We start from the raw sequence: 12,266 nt of genomic DNA, 5'->3' as shown, positions 1-12,266 counted from the left end.
TACTTTCTCTCTTTAGTTATAGGATCGGTTCCTACCGTAAAATACCGTGAGGAATCGGCCCTGCAATTGAAAAAAAAAGTTTATACACTTTTATTTACCTCGGTCTTTTTTTACTCCACTTCGAAAGCGCAATCCATTCGTACATAGTAAACGCATGTTAAGTCACCGAGAACCCAATTTGCGCACATTAAAAAAAAAGCGATGGAAATCTCATATGTTTTCTAAAAGACTAAACAATGTGTAATTTTATTATTTGTTATTATGCATGTTTTTCAACATAACTGAATCAGAATGTACTTACAGATAAACAAAACGGTCACATTATATAGCAACAGATGAAGTATCCAGGGGGAAAAGGTAAAACTTATGGAAACGTCACGTCCTGCGACGTCCACAAAAAGTCGACTCAAGTTGAAAAAAGAGCAATAAAAATATACCACGGGCATCCATTACGTACAAAATACTTAATGATAATGTCAAATTGTTCCAAAAATATAGACAAAAAGCAGCAAAACTTCAGTTTTTCGATTTTTGCGGATGTGTAGTTAAGCATGCGTGCAATTTTATAGACACTCCTCATTACAGAATCTTGGATCGTTTTGAGATCGGCTCAATTAAACTCATTTTTCTATGATTCTGTATGTATTCAACTGTAGAGTAAATAAAGAAACATCTACAAAATAAACACAGAATGGAAACCCCCTTTTCAATTTCTTTAATAAACGAAGGTGAAAAAACTGTCAAAATAGGTGCAATTTGGTGTGTATGAACTGAAATCTAAAAAAAAACTCTAAATCGAAACGGTAATCAACTTTTATCGTGCGTTTCCAACAGAAAACTTTCATTTTATCTTATATTTTTTGTGATCTAAATTGGACACATTTTTTCTACCAATCCATTTGATTTATGAAAATTAAATAGTTTACCAAACAAGTCAGGCCAAAATATGCGTTACGTTGTTACGGTGCGTCATATTGGTCTTTAGATGCACTGCCTTCGGATTCTTTCTGGTGTTTTCCATATTACGGTACAACAAATAAATCAACATGGCGACTCCCAGTGGACACACACAACCTCTTCCTAACGAACAAGAAGAAGAGGACGCGTCTGAATTACTTTTCCCTAAAGGTTTTTAAAAAAGATATATATTTATATCTTGTTTGGCTAAGAATTAAGGTTCATCATACCTATTGGACAAAAGTACCGTTGACAGGCTTTGTTTACAGATCGAAATTTTGAAAATATGATCTCTAAAAATTATTTATTTACATGGCGTAATGACATCACAAAAATCATTTACATGTAAATAAACTCCAAACAGAAACACAAACAAAAAGTAACAGGCAACATGATGTATGCTATTGTTTCTGGGTTAAAACTTAAATGAAACAAAACCATGATTCTTGCACAATCATTGACATTGGTAATCATAACAGTAACACACCTCCTTATTGGATACACTTTGAATTAATTCCTTCAAACACATGCTATTATTGAATCTGCAATTCTCATCCCCCTTCTTTGTTTAACAAGTACAGGATTAGACAATCAATTGTAAAATGCAAAATAATTTCATGACAAATTACATTGCAACAATTATATGTCAAATTGAGAATAACTTTTACCAGAATGAAATTTTCATTAATGGCGATCCCTGATTTTACAGAAAAAAATTATCCCACATGAAGGAGAAGATTTAAAAAATATATTTTTCAAGTTAAATGACAAAAACTGTCAATCAACTGTATATTGGAGTTATTGCCCTAAAATGATGTTTTATTAGTCCCCTACAGAGGAAGTCGAAGGGGACATAAGGTTTGCACTCTGTCCATCAGTCAGTCAGACAAATCAGTTTTCCACATTTTTTTCTTCGTGCTTGAAGATATTGATTTGATAATTGGTGTATAGTTTTATCATGACAAGTTACAGATCAAGTTCGAATTTTGTTCCAGTCTGATGATTATGTGCAGAGTTATGGTCCTTGTTTAATCTAAACTTATGATAATTTTGGATATTACCTTGAAAACAATTATGGAGAGTAACTGTGATTAATATCTCATTTTTGTGTGTATGTTCGTATCTTACCATGAGTGATTTTTAACTGAATAACCAATTGTGTACTGCACATGTACATTTGTACAGAAGAGGTTCTGAAGGTTTTTTGGACCTCAGTGGTCTTTCAATCCAGTAACTATTCAAACCTTGCTGGACCAGTCAGTGTTTCAGTAGTCTTTTACATTATGAGTATTACAAAATTCTTACATCTACAATGGTCATTTGGTCCAGTAATTGATGACATTTTACTGGACCAAACCATTTATTACTGGACATTGCCACATGTCTGACTAACCTTTGGAATGACAGCTGGTCATGCTGGTACATGTACATTGCTAATTCTTATTTATGAACCAATCATATAAACATGTCATATTGCTGTTGTGTACTATTTATTGTATTTTGTGTACTATTTATTGTATTTTGTGTACTATTTATTGTATTTTGTGTAATTTTTCTTGTCAATTTGAATCATTTTTGTAACTGTGGTTATTGATATTTTTACAGAGTTTGAGAATGCAGAAACTTTACTGATATCAGAAGTACAGATGTTACTGGACCATAGGTAAGGTTCTGTCATATAATTCATTATTCTCCCAGTGTCTTACTTTCCTCGAGCAAAGTTGACAGTAGGTAAATTTGGCTACTTTCATGATGTCCACCTTTTGGTCATTAAAATCAACAAGTGTTCATGTACATTGTATTGATACATCCCTCACCTTTACAATTTTTATACGACCGCAAAAAAATTTTTGTGGTCGTATATTGGTATGACGTTGGCGTCGTCATCGGCGTCGTCCGAAGACACATTGGTTTTCGCACTCTAACTTTAGTTTAAGTGAATGGATCTTTATGAAATTTTACCACAAGGTTCAATACCACAAAAGGAAGGTTGGGATTGATTTTGGGGGTTATGGTAATAACAGTAAAGGAATTAGGGGCCAAAAATAAGCATTTTTGTAACTTCCAGACATAACTTGTGTGTTAGTGTATGGATCTCTCTGACATTGTACCACAAGGTTCCATATCACTAAAGGAATGCTGGGATTGATTTTGGGGGTAATTGCCTCCAAATTTTAGGAATTAGGGGCCAAAAAAGGGGCAAAAAACAAGCATTTTTCTAGTTTCATGACAATAACTTGTGTGTAAGTGTATGGATCTTTCTGAAATTGTACTACAAGGTTCCATATTACAAAGGGAAAGCTGGGTTTGAGTTTGGGGGTAATTGCCCTAAACGTTTAGGAATTTGGGGCCAAAAAGGGGCCAAAAAACACATTTTTTTCTAGTTTCCAGACAATAACTTGTGTTCAAGTGTATGGATCTCTCTGAAATTGTACTGCAAGGTACCATACCACAAAGGGAAGGCTGGGATTGAGTTTGGGGGTGATGAATCATAATGGGGGTTCAAAAAATTTTGGGGGGGGGATTTATTTTTTTTTCCTTTTTTTTCTTTTTTTCCTTTTTTGTTTCTTTTAAAATTTTCCATTTTAAGTTGGTTATTTCTGATTTATATTTAAAATCAAATAATAATGATATGGTAGGAGATACACACCAAACAGGATGTGTAAATTATTATATAATAAGTATTGTGCAATAGCAAGAAATTTTCAATTGCACAGTATTGCACAATAGCAAGAAATCTTCAATTGCACAGTATTGCGCAATAGCAAGAAATCTTCAATTGCACAGTATTGCGCAATAGCAAGAAATATCCAATAGCACAATATTGCGCAATAGCAAGAAATTGTCAATTGTACAGTATTGCGCAATAGCAAGAAATATTTAATAGCACAGGATTGTGCAAAAGAAGATACTTCCTATAAATTGCTTATTTCTTGACCAATTTCAATGGGGTTTTATTCTTGATTTCATGGGGTTCTTTAATATGCTGAATCTAACCGTGTATTTAGTTTTTGGATTTTGGGCCCCGTTTTTAAATTGGTCCACATTGAGGTCCAAAGGGTCCAAAATTAAACTTTGTTTAATTTCATCAAAAATTGAATTATTGGGGTTCTTTGATATGCCGAATCTAACTGTGTATTTAGATTCTTAAATTTTGGTTCCGTTTTCAAATTGGTCTACATTAAGGTCCAAAGGGTCCAAAATTAAACTTAGTTTGATTTTAACAAAAATTGAATTCTTAGGGTTCTTTGATATGCTGAATCTAAACATGTATTTAGATTTTTGATTATGGGCCCAGTTTTCAAGTTGGTCCAAATAGGGGTCCAAAATTAAACTTTGTTTGATTTCAACAAAAATTGAATATATGGGGTTCTTTGATATGCTGAATCTAACCATGTATTTAGATTTTTTATTTTTGGGCCCCGTTATCAACTTTGTCCACATTGAGGTCAAAAGGGTCCAAAATTAAACTTTTGTATGATTTCATCAAAAATTGAATTCTTGGGGTTCTTTGATATGCTGAATCTAACCATGTATTTAGATTTTGGATATTGGACCATAATAGGTGAATGTCCAATTTAAAATTTTTAAGTTCTTAGACCACATTCAATCTGTGTTAGAAACCTATGCTGTGTCAAATATTTAATCACAATCCAAATCCAAAGCTGTATCAAGCTTCGACCTGAACAGTATTTCAAACTTTAAAAGATCTTTGATTATCTAAATATGCTCTTTTACACAGGAAACAACAGAACGAAAGCGCAGAAGAAGAGCAGGAATTATCAGAAGTTTTTATGAAGACACTGAATTATACCAGCCGATTCTCAAAGTTTAAAAATAGAGAGACTATCACTGCAGTAAGAAGGTAAGAGGACTGTAAGGGGGATTTGGCATCCCAAAAAAGGGAATAATAAAACATTACATTTTAATGGTTAAAACTTTGAACAAAACATTGCATTTGAGAGATTAAAACCGGAAACAGACTGACTTATTTGAGAATTTAAAAACAGGGAACAAAACATTACATTCGAGAGATTAAATCTTGGAACAAAATATAACATTTGGGAGTTTTAAAAACTAACAATTACATTTGAGAGATCAAAACTTAAAAACAAAACATTACTTTGAAGATAAAAACCTGAAACAAAACATTACTATGAAAGAATAATACTCGGGAGCAAAACATCACATTTAAAAGATTAAAACATGGAACAAAACATTTCATTTGAGAAACTAAAACTGGGAACAAATACAGCCTATAAGTGTAGAGCTTGTTGTTTTGAAAATTTCTTGAAGATATCTTTCATTTATTTCTTTGAAGCATATGTTGTTTTTACACTTCTGAATGTTTTATTTCAGTCTGTTAATGCAGAAGAAGTTACACAAGTTTGAGTTGGCAGCTCTTGCAAACTTGTGTCCTGATAATGCAGAAGAAGCTAAGTCTCTCATACCAAGGTATGTATAGAGAAGTATTGATTGGCAGAATTTGAGTAAGAGTTACTTCCCTTTCATCATCTTGCTTTTATAGATCAGCCAAATTCAACCTCTATACTAACCTTTAAAGTTCAGAAATATTTTTTTCTTAACAAATTTTATTTCTTTTCACCTTGCTTAATTCACCAATACATTGAGATAGGACCTCTAATCAGACATGCCTGTATTGCATGTTTCGATTTGGTTAGTCAAATAACACAAAAAACTGTTTATTACTCCAAAATGGCGGCCAAGGGAAATACTCGAACTCAAATTATGTCATTCGAAATCTTATCTACATAATCATTCTTCTTTTTGAATATTTGAAACCGCCTTGCTCTTCCATGTTAATCTTTATATTTTTATGTCAAGATATTGTATTATTTTATAAAAAAATAACACTTTCCACATATTTTAAAAAGCTTGAAGTGTAGATCATATCTGTCTTACTTCATTAATTAATGCTTTCACTTTTGTTTGAGCTTTTGATTTTGCCATTTGCTTAGGGACCTTCCGTTTAGAATTTACCTCAGAGTTCAGTATTTTTGTATGTTACTTTTTCCATGCATTTGCGTGCTGTGAAGTAAATAAGGGTTTTATTATAAAGAATTAGTTTTTTTGGTAAACTTTTTTTTAATTTTGTGATATGAAGTTTTCAGGTACATTTCCTGAAAATTACAGTGAAAAATTACCATTTCTAGCTTATAAATATAAAAATAAGGAGATGTGGTATGATTGCCAATGACAACTTTCCCACCAAGTTCAAATGAAGTGGATGGAAGCAATGATAAGCTACCTCCTTCAACAATGAAAAAAAAACCCATACCATATATTCCTCTATAAAAGGCCCCATCATGAAAAATATGAAACAATTCAAATGATAAAACTAACAGCCTAATTTATAACAAAACAATTTGTGCCTTTTTTTTTCAACCATTTTGAAATAACTATATGTACATGTTTTAATGAATTCTTTATATATGTTTTAGTTTGGAGGGTAGATTTGAAGATGAAGAACTACAACACATACTAGAAGATATTCAGACTAAAAGGAGCTTTCAGTATTAATGTACATTTGTCATTTTGTTGATTTAAACAGAGATCAGAGATGGTTTCATTATATGTAACTTTTTTTGGTATAATTTGAAGTACTTTACTTGTCATTTAAATACACAATTTTAATACACAATTTAAAGTAAGATCAGAGTAAAGACGTATTGCACACTCTGCCACCAATCTGTAAAATTTTAACAATATTTATTGTGTCCATAAAAGTCTAAATTACAGTTAAGCCCATAAGAGCATTTGTAATACTATAAGACAAAAAAATGCATGTACAGGTAAATATTTAAAATGCATTTAAACATTGTAGATTTCATTCATACAAAAGTTTTCGTTCATTTCGTTTCATTTTATTATAGGATTAAACGCCTTTTTAAAGGAATTTATTGGTGTATAAATTCGACCAATTCACTCACAAACAAATAAAAGTCCGAAGGACTTTTATGATATGTTTGTGAGTGACTTGGTACAGTCTATACACCAATAAATTCCTTTAAAAATGCGTTTAATCCTTATAATTCTTTAAAATTGGAAATAAGGAATTTATTTTTCAACACTCGGAACCTCTATCACACGTAAATTATATATTTGTGTCATTGAATAGGCCTGGCGCATGAATATATTTGTTGGTTAAAGCAAAAATATGTACTCCATGAAATTTGCAATCTGATAAAAAATAAACAACAAAAACTCTTATTATCATTCAAACGAATGTTTTGTGTTTTTTATTTAATTTAACTATTAAGACCTATTAACGCGAATTGAAAATAAATTTGGTTAACGTCGATCCGGATTGTGTCATTAAAGCCGCCATCTTGTTTACATTGGTTACGAAAAGAAGTTTGGTCAATGTCGTCTATCGAAAAATAAACAACGTCAAGAACAACTACCGGAAGTCCTCTCAACCAATCATATCAACATATTCTCTAATATGCAAATCATATAAGAATTATTTCATTTTATTTCATTGTTGCTATTTGATGTATACAAAACTGCACAAAGAAAGTACATTGGTTGTCTGGGTTTTAGAAGACTTTTTTTCTACCTGCCAACATTCATTTTAATGGATTGCCCTCTGTTATAACAATTTTTTTCTGACAAAATAAGACAATGTTTAAGGATGTTCGCTACTCTGTTTCAAAATAACAAGCTTTTTGAAAGAATGTCATAAATTGATAGTATATTAATGAAGGAACTAAAAAAGCAGAAAAAAATGAAGGGTCCGTGTGCTTGTTTTCGAGATATAAGCCATTGAAAATTTGGCGGGAAATGATTCTCTCTAGAATTTTCATACATTTAACATTGACACCCTTTTTCTTTAAAAAAATTGAAAAAATAACAAGGATTTTATAAGATTTTCAAATATGGCTTTTTAAACTATATGTAATAAAATTATGAAAAGAAAGTAGGGGTTAGTGGACAAAATTTCTTAATGGAAAAACATGGATAAAACCAAAGGATTCCGAATATCTGACAAAAAATCAAAAACAAGAGAAGCGAACATCCTTAAATCATAAGATTAAGACAGATGATCTTTGGATTTTAATTCAGTTAATGATAAAAGCTAGTTTACAAATGTTTTGTAAGAATGTTTAATTATGTAAGGTTATTTCATTTCATAATTTGTCTCATCTTTATTACTATGAAGAACATGACTATTATTGTACAGTCATTTTGTAAATAAATGTTTAAAAATTGTACACAAATTGTTTTCTTGATTCAGATCATATGAAGCTGGTTGTCCTGAAAATTGTTTGCAGGAACTCAAAGAGGCTGTTTATTGATAAGCATAATTGATTGATCATAAAACAAACTTGAAATTATGCATTGAACTCGAGATGTTTTTTTTGTGTGTCATTGTGCAACTGATATCTGTTAGAAGTACATGTATTACAATATCTTTTTTCATGAAAATTTTGTTTTCTTTTTTAGTATGAATAATTTAATTTCAAGTCTACATTTCTCGACAAATATTTCTGAAATTTATATCAAAGGTATAAAAACATTTGAAGTATCAGCAATGGCTGGACGAGTTTCAAATATCAGCACTGATAAATTCACTCCACAGCAAGGAGTATGTCCCTTAGAAATGTTAATTCTATAGGAAATTGAATTAAAAATGCTAGCATGTTGGTGTTTTTCCTTTTTAGCCATGGCATTGTCAGTTTATTTTTTCGACAATGGAGTATTAATGCCCCTTTGGTATCTTTCCTGTTTGTTTTGTTCACACATCATTGTCAATGTGATGAAATTTGATGCGACTGTCGTACAAGTGAGAGGTTTAGCTAGCTTTAAAACTAGGTTTAATCCACCATTTTCTACATAAGAAAATGCCTGTACCAAGTCAGTATATGACAGTTGTTATTCATTTGTTTGATGTGTTTGAGCTTTTGATTTTGCCATCTGATTTGGGACTTTCTGTTTTTAATTTTCCTCAGAGTTCAGTATTTTTGTGATTTTACTTGTCACCTCAACCAACATTTATATCAGCAATGTTTCCGATGAATATGAAAATCAGCACAGATCAATTATTTTTGCAGGAGTTATTGTTCTTAGAAATGGAGACTATTTAAAATTGCAGTGTAAGTTCTGTCCAAGTTTTGCCAGATATTTATGAGATTTATATCAGCAATATGTCAGACCAGTTAGAAAGACAGTGTGTTGTACTTACATTTCTTGTAGGCTGGTTATGAAATTTATATCATAGGTTTATATCAGCTTTGTCTATGTTTCTCAAGATTTCAGAAATTAAAAAGAAAAAAATTCTTCAAATTTTATCTTTTCTTTGCAAAAAAGGGGGGGGGGGGCAATTTGCAACAGCATAGTGTATTGCACAAAAGCAAAAAATTGAATATAAATTCAAATCATATAACCAATTCTAAGTTCTTTGACTACAGGTATTCTGTGTCAGAAACCTATTATGTGTCAAATATTTAATTTCAATCCAAAATTCAGACCTGTATCAAGTGCGAATATTGTGTCCATTTTTGCCTCAACTGAACAGGGTTGGACCTCTGCGGTCGTATCCAGCTGCGCTCGGCGAAGCAATTTATTCAATATATGATTAAAATGAAAACCCTAGTTTAAGCAAACTTGACTAACATCTTGGTGGCCATTTTTTTTTAAAAGTTAACTATCTACCTTTGACAGAAATCTTTCAAGTGAAACCAAATCAATTACTATTATTGCTTGGCAAAGTTGCAGTGCATCAAGTTGACCATGCTGAGACGAATGTATGGAATTAAGTTATAGAAAAATTAATTTGAACCAACAGTATTTGCATATTTTTATGTTTAGTATAGTGAATTTTGGTTGAGTTAGGAGTGTTATTTTTTTGGAAGAAAAAAAAATACATCGAAAGTAATAATGTGACAGAGCAGGCTTGGTTGGTGGGGGATGCTTTTATGGTAATTCATGTTGCCTTTTATGCATCTTCTTCTACCTCAGAGCAATCAGCTCTTTGATTGGACAATGCATTCTAAGCATCCCCACATCTACATTTTTTGTCAAATTTTTATGAGGTTTATATCAAAATAATTATTTGTATGAAGTTAACATCAAAATGAAAAAATAAATAGTGGTCTAATGGCCAATGTAACAACTCTCATCCAGATAAAAACATGACAGAGAAGTCACCTTATGCCCTTTAACAATGAGCAAAACTATACCATGCACCAGGCTTGCATAGAATTATGTCAGACAAACTATAGTAATTAACATCGTTTTCGAAGACAAATGAATCGTAAGAATCACGACAAAAAAATACCCAAATAGAAACTAAACTTAAACATGTATCAAAACATACCAGTCACGGAACCCAAAAAGATATAGAGTTACAAAAAAGACAAAAAATTCATAACTACAACACACTTGTTGAGTAGTTGGTTCCTCAGCAGATTTGCACATTGATAATTAAGATACTCTTGCAGTGATATCAATCCCTGTCCACAAGAATATATTTACACTACTCATGCAATTCATATAGTTGTCTGATATAAGAAAAGATGAATATAGTTCTGTTTTTATGATAAGCCGTTCATCAGAAATATGAAATTTTATAAAGAAAGGCGTCTTTTGTCCCATTTACGACGAGAAGCTGGTTCCTTAACTTGTCAAAGGAAATTGCGAATGGGTTTCTGAGCCCATTTAATTTGTTCAGAATTTCTTTATATTGTTTTCCATCCGGAGTTAGGACGATAACATTACACGAGTAACCTCCAACGATGAAAACATTTCCCTTATCATCTACAGTAATTCCACGAGGCTCCTTTAAAACTTTTGCATCATTAAAGTCCCATGCTCGTGTTCCATCGTATAAGCAACAAGATACTTTGTGTTTCTTTTGGATTTGTAAAGAAAATCTTGCCAGCATGTGTAGAAATGTTGATCTGTGGTTGTATTTGGAATTGTTGTAATGCTATAATCTGTACATGATATTACACGCACATCGTCATCAACGCAACAAAGCAAGGATGAACCGTCATGTGTTATTCCATAGGAATGATGGGGTAAATCAACGGAATCCGTTATTTCTCTTGTATTCAAATCAATAATGCTGATACCAGATTTTTTCTTTTGGGAAGCATTTGTAAAAGCTACTATGCGGTCATTCAAGCACACTACATCAAATGCACCGAATCTAAATGAAAGTTTGATTACACATTCAGTTTTACCTTTAGCGTTCAATACTACTAGTTTATCATTGTCACTACAGGCATCTGTGAAAATAAACCAACCTTTTCGTGTCATCGAGCATCCCATTGGAATGAACATCTTGTGCTAATTTTTTGTTTGAATTCCGCTGAAATGGTGCTAATTATTTGCTTTCTGCTATGTACTGTTATTTGAGCTTGTCTAGTCTTTTTACTAGCCATCTTGGTGTTAGCAGATGGATTTTTCTTACTTATGATAGATCCAAATGTCTTGGCCGTTGTAAGAATATCACATATCTTATCATCTATTGACAGTTGTATGTCCACATTTTCAAATTTTTTATTTTTAATCATTGACTTGAGACGTTTTTCACTATCATTGACCTTTTCCTGAATTTCTCTCATACCAAGGAATGATTGTAGATCTGACGCATATTTCTTGATGTTCTGAAGTTCTGTTCTGTAATATTTTATCTCCTTTTCATTGACGTTCAGAGAAGAAATTACTGTTTGTATGGCATCGTTATTACTATAGAATGCCTGTTCTAGTTCTTTTAAGATTTCTTCTTTCAGTTTGTCGAGATGTGTGTTTATCTGCATTTTTATTCTTTCAATTTTCATATAAATGTCATTTTTTTTGGATTTTGATGAATTTGAAATTGTTCTCTCTCTCTTCGCGAATTCGTTGAATGTTTCAAAGTATGTCTCCCAAACTTTGTTCTACATCTTGGAAACACTCTGACGTTATTACCCCGCTGACAACGTCATCAAGAATGACAACTTCGTCGCACTTTCCATGCTTCTTTATGCACTTGTAACATATTGGACATTCATGTTTCATACAATACTGCTGATATTTTTCATTATGATAAATACAAAACTGTTGTATATTGGTAACGATGGTAGGTAAAGATTGAAATTGTGTTATCGGGATGATTCTATGTCCTCGTGATGCCTTGGATAAATTGTGATGTTCATTACAGTCAGAACACAGTGCTTTCTCACAATCAGGACACCAATGCGTAGAGAGTGCTGTAAAATGTCGCAAATCGCATACCGCACACACTGATGTATTTACAGCCATAGTTGATAAAATTGCTGTCATAATGAAAAAATATAATT

At 31.9% G+C, this 12,266-nt stretch overlaps 1 protein-coding gene across 1 annotated transcript; it reads left to right on the top strand.

Moving 5' to 3' along the window:
• Positions 1-1,003: 1,003 nt before the first annotated feature.
• On the top strand, positions 1,004-8,622 carry LOC127706841 (DNA-directed RNA polymerase II subunit RPB4-like). The gene is made up of 5 exons (XM_052211558.1): positions 1,004-1,128; positions 2,563-2,620; positions 4,700-4,822; positions 5,317-5,412; positions 6,420-8,622. The coding sequence occupies exons 1-5, from the start codon at positions 1,047-1,049 to the stop codon at positions 6,496-6,498; spliced, it is 438 nt and encodes a 145-aa protein (XP_052067518.1). The 5' UTR covers positions 1,004-1,046; the 3' UTR covers positions 6,499-8,622.
• Positions 8,623-12,266: the final 3,644 nt, after the last annotated feature.

Source organism: Mytilus californianus, unplaced genomic scaffold (genome assembly GCF_021869535.1).
Source record: "Mytilus californianus isolate M0D057914Y unplaced genomic scaffold, xbMytCali1.0.p SCAF_6, whole genome shotgun sequence".
Taxonomy (NCBI): domain Eukaryota; kingdom Metazoa; phylum Mollusca; class Bivalvia; order Mytilida; family Mytilidae; genus Mytilus; species Mytilus californianus.
Note: the sequence above shows the minus strand (reverse complement) of the source record. Positions and strands in the feature narration are given on the sequence as shown.

Bases quoted from the DNA above. Each gene is read 5' to 3' on its own strand.
- LOC127706841 (XM_052211558.1), top strand. From the start codon at position 1,047: ATGGCGACTCCCAGTGGACACACACAACCTCTTCCTAACGAACAAGAA. The intron at 2,621-4,699 runs GTAAGGTTCTGT...TCTTTTACACAG, and splicing joins CAGATGTTACTGGACCATAG to GAAACAACAGAACGAAAGCG. The intron at 4,823-5,316 runs GTAAGAGGACTG...GTTTTATTTCAG, and splicing joins ACTATCACTGCAGTAAGAAG to TCTGTTAATGCAGAAGAAGT.